The sequence below is a fragment of the Malaclemys terrapin genome, chromosome 5, assembly GCF_027887155.1.
Source record: "Malaclemys terrapin pileata isolate rMalTer1 chromosome 5, rMalTer1.hap1, whole genome shotgun sequence".
Classification (NCBI taxonomy): domain Eukaryota; kingdom Metazoa; phylum Chordata; order Testudines; family Emydidae; genus Malaclemys; species Malaclemys terrapin.
Window position 1 is genome coordinate 72928096 of NC_071509.1, and position 22570 is coordinate 72950665.

The 22570-nt window shown below is 41.8% G+C and overlaps 1 protein-coding gene across 2 annotated transcripts in view; it reads left to right on the plus strand.

Annotated features, from left to right (window-relative positions):
• The window catches only part of SH3RF1 (SH3 domain containing ring finger 1), a 154350-nt gene that overhangs the window by 811 nt on the left and 130969 nt on the right, over nt 1-22570 (plus strand). For both annotated transcript variants that reach the window (XM_054030354.1, XM_054030356.1), the window contains exon 2: nt 1605-2090. In XM_054030354.1, the coding sequence (XP_053886329.1) occupies nt 1704-2090 (387 nt within the window). In that variant the 5' untranslated portion in view covers nt 1605-1703. The remainder of the gene's footprint in view (nt 1-1604; nt 2091-22570) is intronic.

Consider the following 22570-nt stretch of genomic DNA (forward strand, 5'->3'; position numbering starts at 1 on the left):
TCCTCCACAGAAAGAATGCCACTTGCCAAGAGTGTTCTCTCCCCCACCACCTCGCCAGGGTGTGTCACCTCTCCTCCCCACTATGTGTCCTCCCCCATACATGGAAAAGAGGTACACATGCACAAATATGTGCCAAATATATAGTGTTCCTGACGTACATATGTGTAATAAAATATATTTTATTTCCGGAGATATCTAAGTAACTATAACTTTAATAACAAAATCCAGAGAATAAGGTTATTAATGTTGTATGTGCATATGTATGTAATATATCCTACACTCATATGTCTTATATGAAAAGTGAATATTCTCCAGGCCTGAAATAAATTTTGAAAGTAATTTTTAACTCTGTTCCTGAGACAGATTGTGTGTGTCCGTTTTGTGTCTCTTTCTCCTGCTAGACTCACAATGAACTGTAGAGAAGCCCCATGCACATAATAAAAACCTATATTATGTGTCTAGTAGTATTACACCAAACAGCTGTGTTTCTTAGCATCAGTTACTGGAAGCTTTCTGTGACCAGCTAGCCACTCAAAAAGTCTGAGAGGCGGGGAGGGAGAGAGAGAGTGTAAATCTCTATGTATACATATTATATATGTATGTAGCAGTGAAGGATTATGAGCGAAATAAGTGATTTTCTTGTTGAGTGTCCTTGGTGAGCTTCCTGGTGGCATGTTGCCTTTGCTCCTGTTACTGGATACATTGCATTCATGTTTTACTACCAGTATTCCAGCACTCAATACACCATAAAATTATTTTGGTAATAGTTTTCTGGCACTTCTTGGATATAATACCAGCACTGCAATCTATAATTTTGTCAACTTCTTTAGTACACTTAAAAGCTTGTGAATTAGTTTCTGTTTTCAAGACTAAAATGCTCAAACAAACAAACAAACAAAACAAAACCCTTCCTCTTTTGCTTCTCAAAAACTTGACAAATTAGATTTTTTTTAGCTCATTCTAGACTTACACCTGACCCTGCTAACCACTCTCTGATGGTGGACTCTTTAGTCCTGTAGAACAGCTTGCAGAATCAGTCTTATTTTTATTCTCTTTTGTTTGTTTTCATTATGGAAAGGGCAGTTCTGTCTAATAAACAAATTGTAAAAAATATAAATTTGTCTATTAAGTGTGTTTTCCACAGTCATTTATTAATCTATCCTACAAGGACAAACTTATTAAACTCTAAAATGGTTTAAGAATATTGAAGATAGTTAACGGTTAAAAGCAGACAGAACTGCAGTTTAAAACCTTAATTGTTACTCTTGATCACCATGCTTGAGCTAAGTAGCTCACTAATGTAGATAAGATTGCCATTATGATGACCAGAGATAATTCTCTGTTGTTATTGCCTTTCATAAATTGTTCATATTTACAGAAAACTTTTATCTATATGTTTTAAATTATTATTAAACATTTATCCACAAACTGAATATCTGTATGGGCTTGTCTTGAATTAGACTGGAGATCTTTTAATTTTTCATGTTGCTTAGTGCAGAAATCTTGTTAGAGGAAATATTTTTGTGGACTCATTTTAAAAAAGCTAATTTTTTTCCAGATTATTAATGCTTTGTTCTTTTTCTTTGTTTTCTAAACAATTTCAGAGCAAAGTCTGAAGAGGCATGGATGTAACATGAGTCCCTTTAAGTACTCAGAACAGATATGAATTTTGCAAAGTTTATTTTTTGGTAAATTAGATAAAAATGGATGAATCGGCTTTGTTGGATCTGTTGGAGTGTCCTGTTTGCTTAGAACGTCTTGATGCTTCTGCAAAAGTCTTGCCTTGCCAACACACATTTTGCAAACGTTGTTTGCTGGGCATCGTGAGTTCTCGAAATGAGCTTCGTTGCCCAGAATGTAGGACTTTAGTTGATTGCAGTGTTGATGAACTTCCCAGTAATATTTTACTGGTTAGACTACTGGATGGCATCAAGCAAAGGCCCTGGAAACCTGGCACTGGTGGTGGGACTAGTTGCACAAATGCATTAAGAGCCCAGAGCAGCACTGTTGCTACTTGTGGTTCAAAAGACCCACAGAGCTCGCAAGGTGGACAGCAGCAAAGAGTACAAGCGCGGAGTCCCCCTGTTAGGGTAAGTATCCACTATAAATGATAAACCATACCTACAGGTAGCAGTTGTTGTGTTGTTGTTGTTGCAATTATATCTCTTTCTAGACTCTTTCAGAACAGTTGAATAACAACATTTGTTGCTTCAGGGGTTAAAAAAGGGCAATCAAATGTGTCCTCTGCAAAAGCAAAATCATATCTGTTCATTCACAGTTATGATTTAAACCAATTTTTCTGTGTAACAAAAGCTTTGAGCAACTGTTGATAGCACATTTCCAGGGAAAAGGTCAATATTTATCACATTCTTATATTATATACTCTTGGCTTTAGTCTTCATATATTTATATTGCTAGTTACTGATTGCTAGGGAAAATGTTTATAGCCAAAGGGTAGGATGCATTTTTCTGTTTAAAACTCTTAATTTTTGAATTTAAAATAGTTCAGGGGAAGAAAACCAGCACAGGCCCTTAATATTCCCATTGACACTAAAGAGGAAGCTAAATAACTTGAACAAGACAGTTTGTATGAATTGATTGGTTGCATAATGAACAATTATTCAGTTTTGCTAAGAATATTTTAAATTGTTTGCTACTCATTAACTCTAACACTAGAAATTGATTTTATTCTAGGTTGCTCTGTTCTATTGATTTTTCTGTAAGAACAAGTATTGCAATCAGATTTTCATAAATTTTCTATAATGGTTGTTTAGCTCTTAAGGGGAAATTCTTGCCTCATTGAAGTCAATGGGGATTTTGCCGTTGACTTTAGTGGAGCCAGGATTTCACCTCTATCTAAGAACCCTAGAATTGGTGGTGTTTGATAATTTCTCTCTACTTTTTCACTTTATTTTTAAAAGGGAAGATTTTCTAACTATCTTTCATAAATTGTTCTATCACTTAATGGGTTGGCTACTTCCTTTTGATTTTTTTTTTCATTATTTTACTTTTGATTAGTACCATAAGGATCATATTCATGCAAGTTTTCTGTTTTGTTTTCAGTAAAGTAGATAGATTAGCTAAAGTTCAATTTTTAGGAAGTGTTGTATTGGTGAGTACATGGAAAATTCTCTTGATTATCGTATTTAATCTCTGTATGATAATATTTTAACTTGTTTTGTATGTATGAAATCCGTGCACTGAGAATTGAGCTTATTGGCTCGTACCTTTGCTTCTGTTTCTTCTTGGGATTCATTCAACTCTTTCATGCCTTATACTCAAAACTCCAGTAGCTTAATTTATTATGATTTTTTCTAGAACCAGAAATTGAGATCATTTTATGAGCTGATTTGACCCATCTTTGTTTTATCTAATGACAGACCAGATTAGCTTCTTTTAAAAGCTATTGTGGCACATTTAATGAAACTTGTACATGCAGAGCTTCTGGGTATGAACTGAAATTGGCTTAATGATTTATGTGCTTTACCTGTTTGAAGAATGCATTGTATTTTGAGAAATGGCCTGATGAAGTTGAAGAAAGGGATGCAAGTATTAATTTTAGAGAGCTATTCTTTATCTCGGACTACATCTACACTACGGGGGGGGGGGGGTCGATTTAAGATACGCAAAATCAGCTACGCGAATAGCGTAGCTGAATTCTACGTATCGCAGCCGACTTACCCCGCTGTAGGGACGGCAGCAAAATCGACCTCTGCGGCTTCCCGTCGACAGCGCTTACTCCCACCTCCGCTGGTGGAGTAAGAGCGTCGATTCGGGGATCGATTTCTACCCGCCGATTCAGGCGGGTAGTGTAGACCCAGACTCAGGTAAATCATCTATATATTTAGTTTTCTTTGTGGCTAAGGAATCAATGACTTGCACTGGATAACTTAAATAATTACTGCTTACCTGAATTACTGGTATTTCTCAGATACCACTTATGTACATCACATACGTCAAACTGTGTTGAGAATATAAAATGTATGGATTCTTCCACCAGGTTTTATATTTTGGCCTTTATATTCTAATATTCACACTACAATTTTCTTTAGAAATTTAAAAAAGTAATTTGTCATGTCATTCTCTGTAAAGTGTCTAATGCAGTGGTTCTCAAACTTTTGTACTGGTGACCTCTTTCACATAGCAAGCCTCTCAATGCGACCCCCCCCCTTATAAATTAAAAACACTTTTTTATATGTTTAACACCATTATAAATGCTGGATGTAAAGCGGGGTTTGGGTTGGAGGCTGACAGCTTGCAACTCCCCATATAATAACTTCACGACCCCCTGAGGGGTCCCAACCCCCAGTTTGAGAATCCCTGGTCTAATGACTTGTATTGAGTATATCAGTAATAAGTGCAGATACTGATGGAGTAAAAATATCCAAAAGGGTACATCAATTTTTGTTTAAAAACTGAACTTTGTGAAGAAACAATAGCAGTTACAAAAAGGCCCTTAACCTCTCCCAGAACCCCAAAGCAATTTAACATTACCTCCAGCAGCTAGCAAAAATCTTCAATTGCAAAAATACAAAATACCAGTATAATTTCAGTACTTGTTATCTTTTAGACCTTTCTAAACACATACATTTTTAAAAAGGTAATAATTTCTATAAAGTGAGATTTATATTTCATCAATGTGCTGTGAACTTATTCAAGTACTCTTCATAACTTCTCAGGTTTATGGGAAAATTAATATTGAATATTCCCTTTTGAATTCTTCTCTAGGTTTAAATGTACTACAGTATTCTGATGTGCAACATTTGTGTTTCCATGTTGTGCAGAGCAGAAACTGATAACATATGGCATGTTGCATCAGTTTATTAGTTATGTTATACCATGTGCCAGTAGAATTGTGGCCATGTGGTTCCCTCATGTAGTTAACTGACATTGAATGAACATTAACAGCAGACTTGAACATGTACAATATGCTGCGCACATCTTTTTCCAGAGATCTAAGACCATAATATAGACATTCCTGTTTTATCTTTGGTGTGGGGGTGGGGAAGGGTGACCCACAACCACTCACCCATTCTGGCCTGTCGAGACTCTTTTGGTGGAGAGGAGGAACATGAAAATCAGGTGCTTGTTCTGTGAAGGGAGCAGCTACCTAACTTCTTCATCAAAAGAGTTAAAGAACAAAAGTAGAGTGAGAGCGTGCAGAAAATCTATCAACAAAAAATAGGAAATGGCAATTTATGTTGCTACAATTTTAAGCTGAATGTAGCAGTTGTATTAAGAACTGTAAAATAGGGGTGGCTGCACTACAAATATATCAGATGGTTTCTTTACCGGACATTGGGTGTAGAAGAGTCTTTCAAGATGAGTGGCAGAATCAGTCGATTTGTTGAGGTATGAAATTTTGCTAAAGGGGAACTAATAAACTAATGTTGCTCTTAAATTAAATGAAGTGAATGTAGGAGAGGATTGCCAAGTCATAAAACATTCCGCTTGTACCTTAAGGAAATATTAAACCAATACATGCCCTTTCAGAAGATGTTTTATTTTTCAGAAAAGGTTAATATGTCATGCACTGTTGCATGAATTCCTGAACTGTGTCAGTGGCTGTGGAATTGCTAGCCCTTTTATTACACAGTGCTGTGTACTGCGTTCTTTTTGTGTATATGAACACATTGTGCAATAAGCAAAAAAAATGTACTGAGCTTCTACAAGATTCATGATACGAACATAATTTTGAGAACAGTTGCAGATTGTTAAGAAGTCTATCAACAGTTTTTAAGTTAGTTTTCATTTGCAAGTATCTGAAACTGGCCTTTATAGCAGCAGTTGGGAAAGACTGGAGATGTTTCAGGGAATATAAACACTTTAAAAAATGTTCTTGAATTTTTGTATGCATAATACATATGTACACATGCTCTTTTCTTCATTCTCCAAGGTATTTCTATTTTAACCATTTTCCTGGTGGAGACTATAGCCTTAGCTAAAGTTTGTTGCTATATTTCCACTATAACATATCACATGCCTGTGAGTAACATTTACCCTGTAGCCAACAGAAAAGGTGCTGTTTTATTTGAAAATGGTGGGGTATCTGCATGGCAGTCTGGGAGCACTGGTCTTTGTATTCTCCATATTGTGGGACAAGAAACATTCTGAAAACTAGCAGACAATGAAAATGCTGTTGTGGTTGGGAGATCTGTTAGTGATCTCCTATATTTAGTTGCCTGTAGATTTCTGTTCTTAAGGAATTTTTTTTTTTGACACGTTCTGACATCACAGTTATTTGCAGCAACTCTTTGAATTTCACCAGCAATAAAGCTCTTATGCAGAAGTACCTTTTGTTTGTCCCATTAAGTTTCATTCAGGTTTCATTCCGGTTTAGCTGAGCTATAGAGTATTAAATTAAACCTTATCATTTCCATTCTCTCTCCTGTTCTTCAGGAAAATTTTGGCAGCATGGTAAAATAATAATGAACACAAGTTCATTCTGAAGTGCTGGGCCCACGCCATTGCTAAAGCATCAGCAGCACATGCTACACTGAGAATGCCTGGGAGCTGCTGGAGCTGCAAGGGAGGGAGGAGAGTGAGGCGAGGATCTCCCTCCCAATCATACTCTCTGGGAATGGCACACAGCCTAGCATCCCCATTTCCCCCTCTGGGGGCACCACATAGTGAGGGAGCCCTTCGCTTTCTGGGAGGTCAGGAGGAAAGACTCAGGGTGTGCGGGCCAGTCTGGGCTTCCCTGACAGCTAGTTGCACTCAGTACACGACACCAGCAAACCATGCACCCCTCCTTCCTGAATAACCGCTTTCTTATTCTGCCAGCTAATATAATTTAGTCCTGTGCAGGGTGGAGTTGATTTAAATCATGATTTAAATCATTACTCAGGAAGTCTTGATTTAAACATGGATTTCTACATAAAAGTGCATTCTTGTTGGTTGTTATAACCTTAATACATATTTTTCACAACTCAGAGATAGATTTAGGTTTCATTTTTAGAAGGTACACACTATACATTTGTAAGTGACTTATTCTGAAAACTTTTCAGATTAGTTTTACAGCTATATCAGAATATGAATGATTGTTTGGTTATTTCATTTACCAAAGGTAATTGAAGCAGATATTTATGAAGTCATTGGGAGGTGAGCTTTCTCTAGTTCAACAGGTTAATCATTAATATTTGGAGGATTTTCTTGCCATCACGAGACAGATATTTAAATTGTTTTATTTAACTAAAACAACGTTATATATTCTGGATTTTTTTCTTCAACAGCAAACATATAACATTTTAACAAAACAGCATATGCATTTTTGAATTTAGTTAAACATTCAAGTTTTTTAAAATCAGGTTTGTTTTTGTTAAAATCATTTTTAACTAAAATTAGTTAAATGATTTTTTTTTTTTTTTAAACACAAAAATTAAATTGACTATGTCGGCCAGGTCAACATGAGAAACTTAAAATATTGGCTTCTGCAGCTAACTCAGTCGTCTTCACCTTCATTTTCCTGTTTGTTCATAATCTGGAAAAGAAAAACAAGCTTTCCTGCTTTTTTAGGTCCCAAATAATTTCTCAATTTGGAATGAATTAGTCCAAAGGAAGAAAATATTCTTTCTACACTGGCAGAAGAAGCTACTGCTGTTAAAAGTGAGATTATCACTTCAACTGTCTCTGAATCCAAGTGTTTAAGGGACTTCCACCAGTTCACTGGCGTGACTTCCTTTAAAACATCATCAGCAAACATATATTTCTTGAATGGTTCTTATTCCCAAACTGGGTCTTTTTTATGGCCTGTTGCCATTATAGGTTTTCCCTTCTAGTGAGAAAATGGTATGATATAGGGTTACCATATTTAAAAAATAAAAAAAGAGGACACTCCACGGGGCCATGGCCCCGCCCCTTTCCCACCCCAGCCCTGCCCCAACTCCGCCCCTTCCCCAATGTCCCCGCCCTAACTCCCCCTCCTCCCTCCCAGCTACGTGAAAAGGGCTGCCCAAGCGCTACCAGCTTCACGGTTTGCTGGGCAGCCCCCAGACCCTGCGCCCCTGGCCGGCGCTTCCCCAGCGCAGCTGGAGCCCAGGAGGGGGAAGAGCCCAGCCGGAGGCACAGGGTCTGGAGGCTGCCCGGCAAACCGTGAAGCCGCTAGCGCTCGGGCTTCCGGCAGCTGCCGGCCGGGATCTTCCCCTCCCGGGCTCCAGCTGCTTTGCTACGGTGGCTGGGGTCCAGAGGCAAGGGGGCTGCCCGAAGCCGGAGCGCTCGGGTAGCTTGGCTCTTAAGCCGAAAAGTCAGGGGAGGAGCAGAGCAGCCGCGGGAGGGGAAGTGCCTGGCCAGTATTTTCCTGGACATGTTCGGCTTTTTGGCAATTCCCCCCGGATGGGGGTTTGATTACCAAAAAGCCAGACATGTCCGGGAAAAAACGGACATATGGTAACCCTAGTATGATAGATCTCAAATCAATGAAGGCTACACTCAGAAAGACCTCAAGACTTCTGGAATGTGCTGCTCAAACAGTTTCACTTTTGTTTCTATTGCCTGTCCCTCCCTTCTCACATTTATCTCCAGACTTCTTCTCCTTGTCCAGATCTATTCAGCCCCCAACAGTCTTCTATTCATTGAACTTTTTGAAGCTTTGCACTTTTAGAGAGAGGTAAGAGATTGACACTCTGCACACAAATTTGCAGAGGGACAATAGGGTTGAGGTCTGTTATTTCTCACCTCTCTCTTTATTTATTTAACAACACTTTTGCTGTTAACAACCATGTTATCTCTGGAGACACAAATCCACAGTCTGAGAACTGCAAAACTAAGCATCTCTGAATTTATAATCCCTATTCCATGATGAGATATTTTTGAGCTATAATGTATCTTCATTAGAACTATCTTTAGATAGGTTTTTCCTCAAAAAGCATTTTATCAAAAAAAATCTTTTGATTTTTGTCCACCTTGGTCCTGTGGTAGATGACCATTCTGAATGCCCAGGCATCAAACCCAGATAATAACACAAGTTTGCAGGGAGGAGGGGAGGTTATATTGTACATAATATAATTTGTGTTTGCCTATTTCTTTTCAAAAGAATATCCTAGGAAGTCACATTAAAAAAACTACATTAAAATAATGTTATTTAGATAGGCAAAGTGCTTGAAATTTAGGAAATGCCTGATTTCTGGTTGTTCATGCAACATCAATCCCTCCACCTCCGAAGCACACATGCATTATGATAGTCTTCAATTGCAAGATTATATACAATGTTTTTCCACAGGACACTTGCCTCATTCAGTGCAGATTTTGGTCCCACAATGGGACAGAGTTTAGGTTACACAAGCAACCATAAATTTGGTATTTCCTAACTTTTGAGTGTGTGACTTTGCAGCCTAAATAATTTGGGTGTTTATAGTGTGTGTGTGTGTGTGTGTGTGTGTGTTTGTTTTAGAATGTGCGGGGTGTATGATGGGGTAGGGACAAAGCTGCAGTGTGTCCCAAGTTATAATTTAAAGGAGGCTGTGACAGATGCACATAAACATTCAGAAATGAAAATTACAGAACATTTGACAAGATTCTGTTTACCAATATATGCCTACTTTTCTTTCTAACATGCTCTTAAAAAGAGTAAAAACAGTATATTTCTCTTAAGGTTGCTTGTTAGGTATTTATGAATTCTGAAATTGAGTAAGATAATATTTTAACTGTTTCTGTATAACAATTCTTCGTCATGTTATATTCGATTATACCTGAGTGACCGTGGTATCTGTAGCAGATTAATGAACTGTCTCTTGTGTTGTCACTGTGTGTTTTCTAAATAACTATGCGAATGAGGAGGTGGGGGAAATGATCTTTATGCTATGCCAGTGGATTGGCATTCAGAACTTCTAGATTCAATTCCTTGGTCTGACACATACTTCCTTTATAACCTTGCACAAGTACTCAGGTTTCTTTGTGCCTCTGTTTCTCATCTATAAATAGGAATAATACTTCTATTGTCTGACTCATTGTTTAGCTTGTTATGCTTTGTGGGGCAGGGATTGCATCTACTTTCCAAATTGGGGCCACTAGGCACTACGTTAGTAAACACAGTTCACACATTCAGTGTTCAGATTAAATTTCAGTGTAATTTACAGATTGCTTCAGAGAGATGTTCACAGTACGTTTTCTGTGCCAAGGATTGTCCTATGGCTTGTGTTGAATCATTGGAGGGATTTCACATTGGTTTTGGACAATTAATAGTAAATTAGATAAATAGCTCAGCAAGGGAGAGGCAGACTTTTTTTCTTTCTTTCTTTCTTTTTTTTTAAATCTTTAGAAGCTACTATATTTTTTGGCTTGAGAAATTTGTGTCTGACTGCAATACTAGTGTGATAGATCATTGTTTTTTTGAAAATATATACACCTCTACCCCAATATAATGATGTCCTCACGAGCCAAAAAATCTTACCGCATTATAGGTGAAACCGCGTTATATCGAACTTGCTTTGATCCACCGGAGTGCACAGCCCCGCCCCCTGAAGCGCTGCTTTACTGTGTTATATCCAAATTCATGTTACATCAGGTCACGTTATATAGGGGTAGAGGTGTACTATGAATGCTACTGCTAATCCAGAAAGGTTTTATTCATATATTTTGACTCTTGATAGCAAACTTGAACCATCTGCTTGTTGAAACAGCTGAATAATTAGTGTTACCCAATCATTTAGAAGACAGTTAAGTTTTGAAGTAATTTTTTAGCGTAACTTCACAATGCAGGTTATTTTGTTTGAAAATAACATACTGTGTACGTTATATTCAAAAACATTACATCTTTGTTGTTGATAAATTGTTTTTGTGGATATCACTGGACAGACTCTGTTGCCTGAACAAGCACATCTCACCGGCTATCTTATTCATTATCTTAGTATTTCTCTATCTCTCGAGACTATATCAAGAGCTTCTGTGAAACAGGAAATAGTTGAGACTGACATGAAATAGTATTTTTTGGTAAAAGCAGGTGCAATAAATTGGCAAGTGTGGTTACTGCTCTGTACAAAAAGTTTTGATCATTCAGAAAAAAAGATTTAAAAGTTATACTTTAAACATATCCATGAAAGGGACATTTTGTAAAAATAACCTTTCTGTGTTTTTGCTTATTACCATAGAATTTAGGGACTATTAAAATAGCTGGATTGACAAGATACTGGTAAAATACCAGTTAGTCATGTAATTGAGTTATTTTATGTGTGGTGTGTAGCTTTTGTTTGGTACCTCTTAGGCCTGGTCTACACTAACCCCCCAATTCGAACTAAGGTACGCAACTTCAGCTACGTGAATAATGTAGCTGAAGTCGACGTACCTTAGTTCGAACTTACCGCGGTCCAGACGCAGCAGGTAGGCTCCCCCGTCGACTCCGCGTACTCGTCGCGCCGAGCAGGATTACCGGAGTCGATGGCGAGCACTTCTGGGTTCGATTTATTGTGTCCAGACAAGACGCGATAAATCGAACCCAGAAGTTCGATTGCCTGCCGCCGAACCAGCGCGTAAGTATAGACAAGCCCTTATTTCAAAATGTGTATAGCTGTACGAGCACTGGCAGAAGCAGCCAAAGCAGAAACTGATGCACTGGGGTGAGGGGGAAAAAAATGGTGCTTACCCAATGCCATCTATGCCACCGCACCCAGAATTGTGCAAGGGAGACCCCCCACAACACACACACTCTGGGTCCTGGGTGGTGCCTCAACCCTTACTGCCATGTGGTCTTGGAAAAAAAACTGCAAAGAGGAACTATCCAGAAACTCCACCTTTTTAAGAGGAGCTGCAGATGCAGCCAAAGCAGAGACCTACAGACATTCAGAAAACTTTCTACAGTTTTGACTGAACTTTCTCTGCCCTGTGCTGATTGGCTGTTTGTATCAGTTCTCTCTTAACTTTACCTTTACTCTTAACTTGCCCCCTCTTACACTTTTCTTCCTTGCCTTGTCCCCTTCATCCCCTTCCTTTCAATGTCCCCTCTCTCTTCACTTTTCATTTAGTTTTATCCCCTCCTAACTAAACCCACCAAAATAAATACATTTAAAAAATCATAGAAATAACATGAAGGTTGCTGCCATCAGGTTGTTCAATCTGTTATGTTATTTCTTTTTTTCTACCTTGTGTTTCTTGTCTATTCAACCTGTAAGCTCTTTGGAAAGGTACTGTTTGCTATTCTGTGTTTGTACAGATCCTAGTACAATGGAGACCCATGTATGGTGGTCTTTATGCTCTAACACAATAAACATTATTAATAATTGATAAAATAAGCAGAGTATGTTTTTGTTTCTTGGTGTTTCAGTAGATGGATATGGGAGCCTCCCAGTAAAATTTATAGGGTGGTGTCAACTGTTGTATGGATGAAAAGCGCTGTATAGAGTTAACGTTGTTTAATATTTTTGTCTGTATTGCATATTTTGTTTCTTCATCCTGTTCTTTTTTTGTTTGTTTGTTATGCTTGACTTTCTCTTCAAGGGGAAACCTATCCTGTTTGACAGGATGTGAATCTCTCAAAATAGTTATTGGTTAAATATAAATTGGTTTTCTATGAGCTTTGGAATTACCCAGTCCAATTATCAGAATATATACTAAGCTGTAGAGGGTGAATGTGTGATACTGTAGAGTGTAGAAAATAAAATGGCCACTCACCCATCTTCCTCAAGCAACTTGTGACTGCAGCACTCATGGCATGACTCATGACTGCAGCACTATTATCAGAAGTTAAATTATTGTGGAAATCTATGTACATACTTTTAGCAGTACTAAAGAAAACCAATTCTTGTTTAAGTCATGGGTTTTCAGATTTAGATCAAGTGTTTATATCTCCAAAAAATAAACATTTGTGTAGTCTGAAAATTGAAACAGCATACATCTTGCAAGTGCTTCCAAAATGGCCATAAGACTTTTTTCACATGATGCATTGATAATGTTTGAAAAGGTGCTTTGAATATATCTAATCAGCTGAAAGGTTGAATATGACTTTAAAGTATGAAAATGGGTTTATTTTGATATATGAGCTCTTAGTTGGCATGTGTTTGTCTGCCCTTTGAACTTGATAAATGTGTGTGATTCTTTAGACTCTAAAGTTGAGAGTTCACATACAACATACCACATTCATTACTCATGCAGACGTGTGAAGTAAAGTTGAATAATCTCCAATACAGACATTTTTGTTATGCATAAGTACATTTTGATAAAAGGTCATAATTTGAAGAATATTTAGAAATAAATAGATGTGCCTTTCTCTCTTTGTAGTTACCTACATTTTTAATCTGCTGCTAAAAATAAAAACAAACCAAGCCTAGGACAGTAAAAATGTCCACTGGACTGCATATACCTGAAGCATTGAAGAGCAATGGAGCAGTTTTCTGTACAGATGGTGTTCTTTTGTAAGAGAAACCACCTTTGTTCTATGTCACTGATTCATTTCTTACAGGTGAGGTCACTTTGCTCTGGGTATGTTGTTCCTGTTTATAAGAGGGAAATGGATGCTGCACCCTTCACATTCCATTTGTCACATCCCCCAAAAGAAGTTTAAAATGTATATGTTTAAAATGTATAAGCCTTTTCAATAATTAAAGCCATTTTGTGCAGGTTCTGTGAACCATAAATTCACAGAAATTCTCTTAAAAAAACCAAACAAACAAACAAACAAAAAACCCTATTCACTACTACAAGACTTTCAAATTTTTTATATGAAGGAAAGGAGATTGGTCCTCTTGTTTAAGCATAGATGTAATAACATCAGTATTGAATAATTTGAAACAACAGCTCCCAGTTATTCCTCACCAATATACTAACTTGATTGTTTAAGTACACGCAGTGTAAGATGCATTTTCCTATTTAGATCTGGTGTAGAAAAACTGAAAAGTTGAGACAGTTTTAGTTTTTTGGTTATTTTTATCAAGGAAGTCTAAGGATAAAAGGTATTCAAAGAATATCAGATGAGTATCTAATTTGACATAAGTAGGTCATAACTGTTCTAGAAGCTTATTTTAAATAAACACAGTAAAGACAAAGGTACTAGGATAGTAATATGGTTTTGAAGTAGATGTAGCTTTTACACTGGATCTTTCAGTTTGCGAATAATAAAATGAAATCAACTTCATCTGGTGGGCATCTCTCTCTCTCTCTCAATATTTAAATAAAAACTCCATACTATTGCATACCTTTTTCTTTTCTTGCCACATACAAACAATCGGGCGAATCCTGTGGCTCTAATGTTACTGGAGTGGTGGTAGGTCTTTAGAGGAGTCTGTGAATCCCTATCCATACTAGCACAGTTAAGCCATTTAAAAAAAAAACCTTTTTAACTTAAAGCAAGTTTTAAATGCATAACCTTTGTAAGTTAACAAGCCTTTAGCCGTGCTACAATGTTGTGCTACAGGAAAAGATGTTGACTCTGTAGGCTGCTTTCTGGAGTCCCTATGGTGATATTTTTCTTAAAATTTATCATTTTACCAGTGATAGCAATGGTGGAAGTTGTGGTATAGACCAGATGTCAGTGGTTTTGTATCAGTGTAGTGTTTAACCTTGTTTAGAGGAAGTCCTAGATGACACAATGGGTAAAAATGCTGGCAGTCACTGGTACCTTTTCCACACTAGAGCTCCCACCAGAGCTACTTCTCATGGTGCTGGAATAGGGGAAAATGTGGATGAAAAGGTTAGTGTAGATAAGGGGTTAAAGTTAGTACTTGACCAATGACTCAGCATGTTGTTAAGGATTATTGTGCTACAGAAAGATGAAAGACATGAAACCTAGGATCTGTAGTTTTAAGGTTAACTTTTATTTAGTTTGCAGTGGTCTGAGAAGAATGTTCAGCCCCAGATCGGCTACAATATGAGGTTGTCATTAGAATGTCGACCTTGAGGAGCACACAAGAAACAATTCAGTGCTTTTATTAGCAGTTTCATTTACAAGACCAACAAGTTAAAGTTAACTCTAATTTAGCATTTTGCTAACAAGACAAACACAATCATTCGCACTGCAATATAGCAAATCAGAGAGAGCGAATATAGAATGTCCTGAACTTGGATTACTCAGATCATCCCTTGGGGAAACTCCGAAGTAGGAGGGTGATAAAGTTTCAAATATTAGTAGATAGTCATCATCGTAGTGTCTCTCTCAGCACACAGGCTGGGTAACATCTTTTATAATGTATTACACTGATGCCCCCTGTATTTTATACATATTCATGAGGGTTTCAGACCTTTTCTCCTTATCTGAACTTCCACACTCAGCTTTTGTTGAGTTCCCACAATTTCTGTAGGTTAATTAATTATTTACATCCAATTTATTAGCATTTACATCAAATAATTGCCATGGTATTTGTGGTTAATATCTATAATTTTGGTTATACTTATTCCCTAAGCTTATCCTAAAATACCAGTAACCTTTATTTGCGGTTTCACCCTTCATACCAATCAGCTTTCCTATGACTAATCTTAATCTTGTGACTTGCTGTCACTCGCCACTTAGTTTTTTATATCAAGCTACTCATGTCAAACTAGGACTTAGTTATGCTAAGCAACCTATCATACTTGCTTTTGGCCTGCTATTTGTCACTTACATCACTTTTCTTACTCCATCTAATCTAATCTAATTATCCCTTTAGTGATCATAATTGGTCAGATCTGTAGCCTTGCATATATATACATGTATATTGTGCTCACTAAAGGGGCACACTCAGATCAGATTTTGTCCAAAATGTAGGTTCTTTAGAAATAAAATTTTGCAAAACCTAATAGTGAAAACATTGTTTGACTAGGAGACTCCATTCCTTATTTCAATCAGAGCTAGTACAAAAGAGTTTTACTTGTCCATGTTGTTATGTGGGAGCTCAGCATCAGCAAGAAATTGAAGCGTACTCCTGGACTATGGACTGAATTGACCAATTGTGGGTGTGTATCGTCAGCCAAACATGGTTGAATTTGTATTTATGGATTAGATTATACAAAGATAATGTGTAGTTGGGGTAGAGAAGAGGACCAAGGACAGAACCCTGTAGAACCTCCACAGAAAGTTGGGGGTAGGGTTTGAGGAGGGTCCTTCAAATGGCATGTGAAAGGAGCAGTTACAGAGAGGGAAGAGGAGAATCAGAAGACAGTGTCATGGAAGCCAAGAAAGGACAAGATTTCAAGAAGAGAAGAGCATCTTTGACAGTGTCGAAGGTGGCCAACTGGTGAAGGAGGAAGAAGATTTGGCTAGAATAGGTCATTAGAGACTTTGGCGAAAATGGTTTCAAGGCAGTGCAAGGAGCAGAAGCTGGATTGGAAAAGGTCTAGGATGCAATTGGAGAAGAACTCCAGATAGCAACTGTAGACAACACATTAAATGAGTTTAAAGATGAAAGGGAGAAAGGAGATGGGTGGCAGTTGAAGAGGCAAATGAGGTGAAGGATGGGTATTTTTAATATGGAAGAGATGAAAACATGTTTGTTTAGTACCAGTGGAAAGTAAGAGGTCAAGAAGAAGAGTAAGGAAAGGGATAAGTGTGGACATGAGAGAGATCAGGGGATAGGATGGGATCACTGGGGCAACTGATGGTGTTAGAAGAGTAGAGCAATCAAGAAACTTCTGTATCTATGACAAGTGGGGAGGAGGAGAGAGTTGTAGTAGGTAAAGGGGGAAGGTCACCGTATATTTTGACAATTTTCTCTTGGAAGAAACTGATGAGATCCTGTGCAGACAGGGCAGGGGAGCAATGGAGGAGTGAGTTAAGAGATGGTGAAAAAGTGAGAATGGGATTCAGTTGAGTTAGTTATTTAGCTAGGAATACTGCAGTACTGAAGTATGAGAGAATTAATTTGTAGTGGAGGAAGTCAGTCTGGTCAGGGGACTTCCACCAGAGATGCTCTTGCAGAGTCAAAGCAGGAGTGGAGGAAGCCTATGTTGGGAGTGAGCCAAGGCTAAGTGTTGGTAGGGTGGACCTTGTGATGGGAGAGAAAAGAGTTAAGGTCTCAGAAGAGTAAAGCATGAAGAGAATCAACAACCATTTCGATGGAGGAGAGGGCTGAGAGCAAACAAAGTTATCAGTGTTGATGGATTGTCAGTCTTGGAAAGGTAGAGTTACTGCAGGGAAGGTAGAGGGGCTGATAAGCAATGAAAATGATCAAGTTACAGTTGGAGAGGGAGAACTCAGCAACGGAGAAATTGGAGAGAAAGAGAGAGAAATACTTGATGAAGACCAAGTCAAATGAATGGCCCTTGTGATGATTGGAAGTATTGAACCAGGGCTGTAGGTCAAGTAAAGAGGGTGAGGGCAAGGAATCTGGCCGCTAAGGGGCCTGATGTATCATCAACATGGAGGTGAGGTCACCGAGGATTAGTATAGGAGACTGCAAGAAGAAGAGAGCCAGGAATCAAAATCTTATAGGAAGACTGAAAGGGCAGAGTTAGGTGGATAGTAGATTACAACAATATGAGTTAACTCTAATTAACTTATACTCAAGTGACTAGCTAGATTCCCCCATTATATTTAATTATGTGCAGTATTCTTCCTGTTTTAAAATATTGTATAATATTCTATGTACTTTTAAACCTCTGCATTTCCCTTGTGAGGAAGGTGAAGAGTTCTCCTTTAAGGTATATAGAGAATTAAATGAATTAATCCTTAAAATGCTTTGAAATTCTTTGCTGAAAGGTGTTATAAAAATGTAAAGTACTATTGGAAATCATTTATATAACTCTTACAACAGCCATAGGTTATGTTCTAGTTGGATTTCATCTAAAAAGCAGCTCAAATGTACTTTATGTAATGCATAGGATGAAGAGACAATACAATGTAGTTTTAGGCACCTTGAAGTTGCTTGCATTAACTTGGATTTTATTATTGTGAAAAGAATACCCAAAGAAGTGAGGAAAACATGCATTAAATGATGACCCTGGCTTTGTAACATTTTCTAGCATCCTGCTTCCACATTATCTTGAATCAGTCTTCCTTTCTCCCAGGTCACTTTGCACTCTGCAGTGTCCGTACAAGGATGGAAACATTCCTTCTTCTTCGAGTGATTGTTCACGTCCATTACACATTAGGTGTGCGTGCGTCGCATGCAGGGACGTCGGAAACTTTTTCCCTCAGCGGCTCCCGTCGGGCCGGCAGTGTCCCACCTCCCGCCAGAGCGGCGCCTCGCTCTAGCGTATATATATCCCTGCGGGCCCGACACTTCCTCAGTTCCTTCTTACCCTCTGTGACGGTGTTGGAATAACTCTCTCTCGCTTGAGAGTGTACCTTAGCATTAATGGTTAGTGTTCTTCTTAACAGTTATCAGTTCTTTAGTACTTAGTGTTAATCTTAGCAGTTAACAGTTCTTTAGTAGTAGTTAAGCTCCTTTGTTTTAGGTGTTTGGTCAATCCCAACACCAGCCCTGGGGGGCAGGGCATGCCGCACGCCCAAGGCTTCAAGGCTTGTGCGACATGCCGCAAGCCTATGCCGATAAGCGATCCCCACGACTCGTGCCTTTGTTGCCTGGGGGAAGCACACCAAAAAGAGTGCTGCAAGATCTGTAAGGCCTTCAAGCCCAGGACTAAGAAAGAGAGAGAGCTGCTCATGGAGGCTGCATTACAGCCCCCCACTTCGACGCATCAGGCCGCGGCACCGTCAACTTCTGTGCGGAGTGCCCCGGCATCGGTTCGTGATCTGGCACCGGCGGGGCACCACAAGCCGACGGCGCCGACACAGCAAGACCGCCCCCAGCACCGGTCATCTTTGCCGGCAAAATCGAAGGCCAACCCAAGACCCGAGGACGCTTCCCGCATAAGAGGGCAGCGACCACGAAGACCTCGAATGCGCCTAAGGGAGTGGCGACCCCAGGACAGATCCCGGTGCCAGTGACTCCGGTGCCGAGAGGCCTGTCGAGCCCCAAGATAGGCTCATCGGGTGAGGAGGAAGGGCTGGAGGAGCTTTTGGAACAGCCCTCCACCCCGGACACGTTTGAGGCAGCAAAGGACCTCATCGAATTGTCCGCTGAGGGCCCCCTCCAAACCAAAGATAATCCGCCAAGACTGCCATCCAGAGGCAAGTCGGCAATGGTGCGCCCATCACGGTCACCATCTCGGCACCGTTCAAGGCGCCGTTCCCAGTCGAGCTCCGCCTCGGTGGACTCCCAGCTACTCTCGGCGCAGAGGGCAACACAGCCATCGGGCCCCAGCAGCCCTACTCGAGTAGGCACCGGGATGTGTCAGCCACGCTATCCCCAAGACCGACCACTCACAGTCATTCCTCGTCCCGAGGTCACCAGTACCTGTCCAGGTCCAGGTTGGCAAGACGTTACTCCTGGTCCCGGTCATGGAGGTACTACTCTCTGACTCCGGACCAGCACCGTCCCACGGCACCACCGTGGCCATCCAGGTCACCGTCCGTGGTTTCGGAGGCAGACTCGGGCTAGTCCAGCAGATTTGCCCACAGGGCACCGGCCAGTAGGGAACACGAAGCCGCTTGGCACCCACAGTGGGGCCAGCCAGGACAATGGCCATTCTGGACCCCTTGGGTCTACCACCAGCAAGGCCCCCCGTCCAGGACTTCGAGATCTGGCCCCTCGAGACACCACTCCCGCTCCCTGCAGGGGCGCCCCTCCTCGCGCAAGGAGGCCACGGTCTCCAGACCACTGGAGCAAGAAAGAGCCAACTCGGCACCGAGCCCGGCACCATCTCAGGCCCACACTATAGGACAGACCCCAGAGGAGCACCCAGTAGGTGAGTTGCAGGAAGAGGAGGATGCACAGAAGGCCCTAACCTCTTCCTCCTCACCAGATGAAGCAGTGGCAGGCACGACAGTGTCCGGCCCTCCCCCAATTGACGATCGGGCACACCAGGATCTGCTCCGCCGAGTAGCCCTCAATCTGGGGTTGCAGGCGGAGGAGACTGTAGAGCAGGAGGACCCCATGGTTGACATCCTAAGCCCGGAAGGCCCCTCCAGGATTGCACTCCCGCTCATAAAAACATTACAGTCGAACTATAAGACAGTGTGGCAAACACCGGCCTCCAGCGCACCAACTGCGAAAGGCGTAGAGAGGAAGTACTTCGCCCCCTCCAAGGGGTTCGACTTCCTCTTTTCTCACCCAGCACCCTGTTCGCTGGTCATCTCTGTGGTCAACGAACGAGAGCAGCATGGCCAGCAAGCCCCAGCCCCCAAGGCCAAGGAGGCAAAGCGCTTGGGCTTATTTGGTAGGAAGGTCTACTCGTCCGGGGGCCTCCAGTTGAGGATCGCTAACCAACAAGCGATTCTGAACAGACACAATTTCAATTCTTGGGCATCAGTCTCCAAGTTTAAGGACTCCCTCCCCCAGGGTTCACAACCAGAGTTCGCTGCCCTGGTGGACAAGGGGAAGGCAGTAGCCAAAACCTCTTTGAAGGCCTCCCTTGACTCCGCGGACGCAGCGGCCAGGACAATTGCGTCAGGAGTGGTGATGAGGCGCTCGGCATGGCTACAGGCTTCCGGCCTTCCCCCAGAGGTACAAAACACCTTGCAAGACCTCCCGTTCGAAGGGTAAGGCTTGTTGTCAGACCAGACGGATGCCAGATTGCATAGCCTCAAAGACTCTCGAGCAACCCTCAAGTCGTTGGGAATGCACACTCCAGTGACCCAGAGGAAACCCTTTAAGCCCCAACCACCACAGAGGCAATACCACCCTCGTCCTAGACAGGAACCATACTGCAGAAGGGGCAGGAATAACAGGCGTAGACGTAACAACACGCCTAACCAGGGCCAAAGCCATGGCCAAGGCAAGCCGCAGCCGGGAAATAAGCAAGGGTTTTGAAGCTGCGATCGAGGACAGCGTACCGGATCCTCCTCTATGTTTCAGGGACCGCCTGTCCCATTTTTACCGTGCTTGGTCCCGTATAACATCGGACTGCTGGGTCCTTCGCATGGTGGAGGCGGGATACGCCCTTCAGTTCTCCTCACCCCCACCCTCCCACCCCCCATTCCCGTCCCTCTCACGAGCAACTCCTTATGCAGGAGGTGCGGGCCCTCCTCAAAGTAGGAGCAGTGGAAGAGGTCCCTCCGGACCTAAGAGGGAAAGGGTTTACTCCAGATATTTCCTCATTCCCAAAGCAAAAAGGGGCCTCTGTCCCATTTTGGACCTACTCAAACTAAAAAAATTTTTGGTCAAGGCACGTTTTCATATGGTCTCCCTTGGCGCTATTATCCCATCCCTGTATCCAGGGGATTGGTACGCTGCCCTCGATATGAAAGATGTGTACTTTCACATCGCCATCCGCCCGGCCCACCAGTGGTTCCTGCGCTTCACCATCAACCAACACCATTTCCAATTTACGGTCTTGCCCTTTGGCCTAGCAGCGGCCTCGCGAGTGTTCACGAAATGCATGTCTGTGGTGGCAGCCTTTCTTCGAAAAAGAAATATGCGGGTATACCCGTACTTGGACGACTGGCTCCTCGCGGGCAGGTCAGAGGACGAGGTCCGCTCCCACATGGCACTGGCGTTGCAGGTGTTCCATAAGCTCGGTCTACTGGTCAATGTACCCAAGTCCTCACTGATCCCCACGCAGAGACTGGATTTTATAGGAGCAGTCCTGGACTCGGTGGCGGCACGGGCAAGTCTTCCAGTGTCACGGTTCCTGGCCATTCAAGGGTCGTAAGCTCCATCCAACAATTCCCCACTACCATGGCCAGACGCTGTATGCAACTCTTGGGGCACAAGGCGGCTTGCACACATGTAGTCAGACATGCCCGCCTAAGACACAGACCGTTACAATTGTGGCTGGCCCAAATGTATCGCCCCAACAGAGACCCCTTAGACCTAGTAGTAACAATCCCAGCTTGGGTGTTGAACTCCCTCTGCTGGTGGCTCGATCAGCAGCAGATTTGCGAACGGGTCCCTTTCGCCACTGTGCAACCCACTCTGACGTTAGTAACAGATGCGTCGGACCTGGGCTTGGGGGCGCACCTTGGGGACCTGCGGACCCAGGGCTTATGGTCCAGGGAAGAAAAGTTGCTTCACATCAATCTGAAGGAGTTAAGGGCAGTTCGCCTCACCTGCCAGACCTTTCACGCTACCATAGAAGGCCACAGCATGTCAGTTCTGACGGACAACACTACCGCCATGTTCTACATAAACAAGCAGGGCGGGTCCCAATCCTCTCCCCTCTGTCACGAGGCGCTCCTCTTATGGGACTTCTGTATAGCCCATTCAGTCCACCTACTGGCAGCATATCTCCCAGGGGTCCAAAACGGGTTAGCAGACCACCTCAGCAGGTCGTACCACATGCACGAATGGACTCTGAGAGAGGATGTCCTGCATTCAATCTTCCAGAGGTGGGGGGTTTTCCCAGGTGGATCTTTTCACCACCAAGGACAACAGCCAATGCCCTCAGTTTTGTTTATTCCAGAACCTCAGCCCGGGCTCATTGGCAGATGCCTTCGCGATTCCGTGGGGCGGGAGCCTGAGGTATGCCTTCCCACCATTCCCGCTCATCCACAGGGTCCTGTTCAAGACCCGCAGGGACAAGGCGACAGTCATCCTCATCGCACCGGCATGGCCACACCAGCATTGGTTCACGACCCTGCTGGAACTGTCTGTGACCGCCCCGATCGCCCTCCCCCTCCATCGTGAACTCATCACGCAGGACTTGGGTCGCCTACTCCACCCGAACCTGTCAT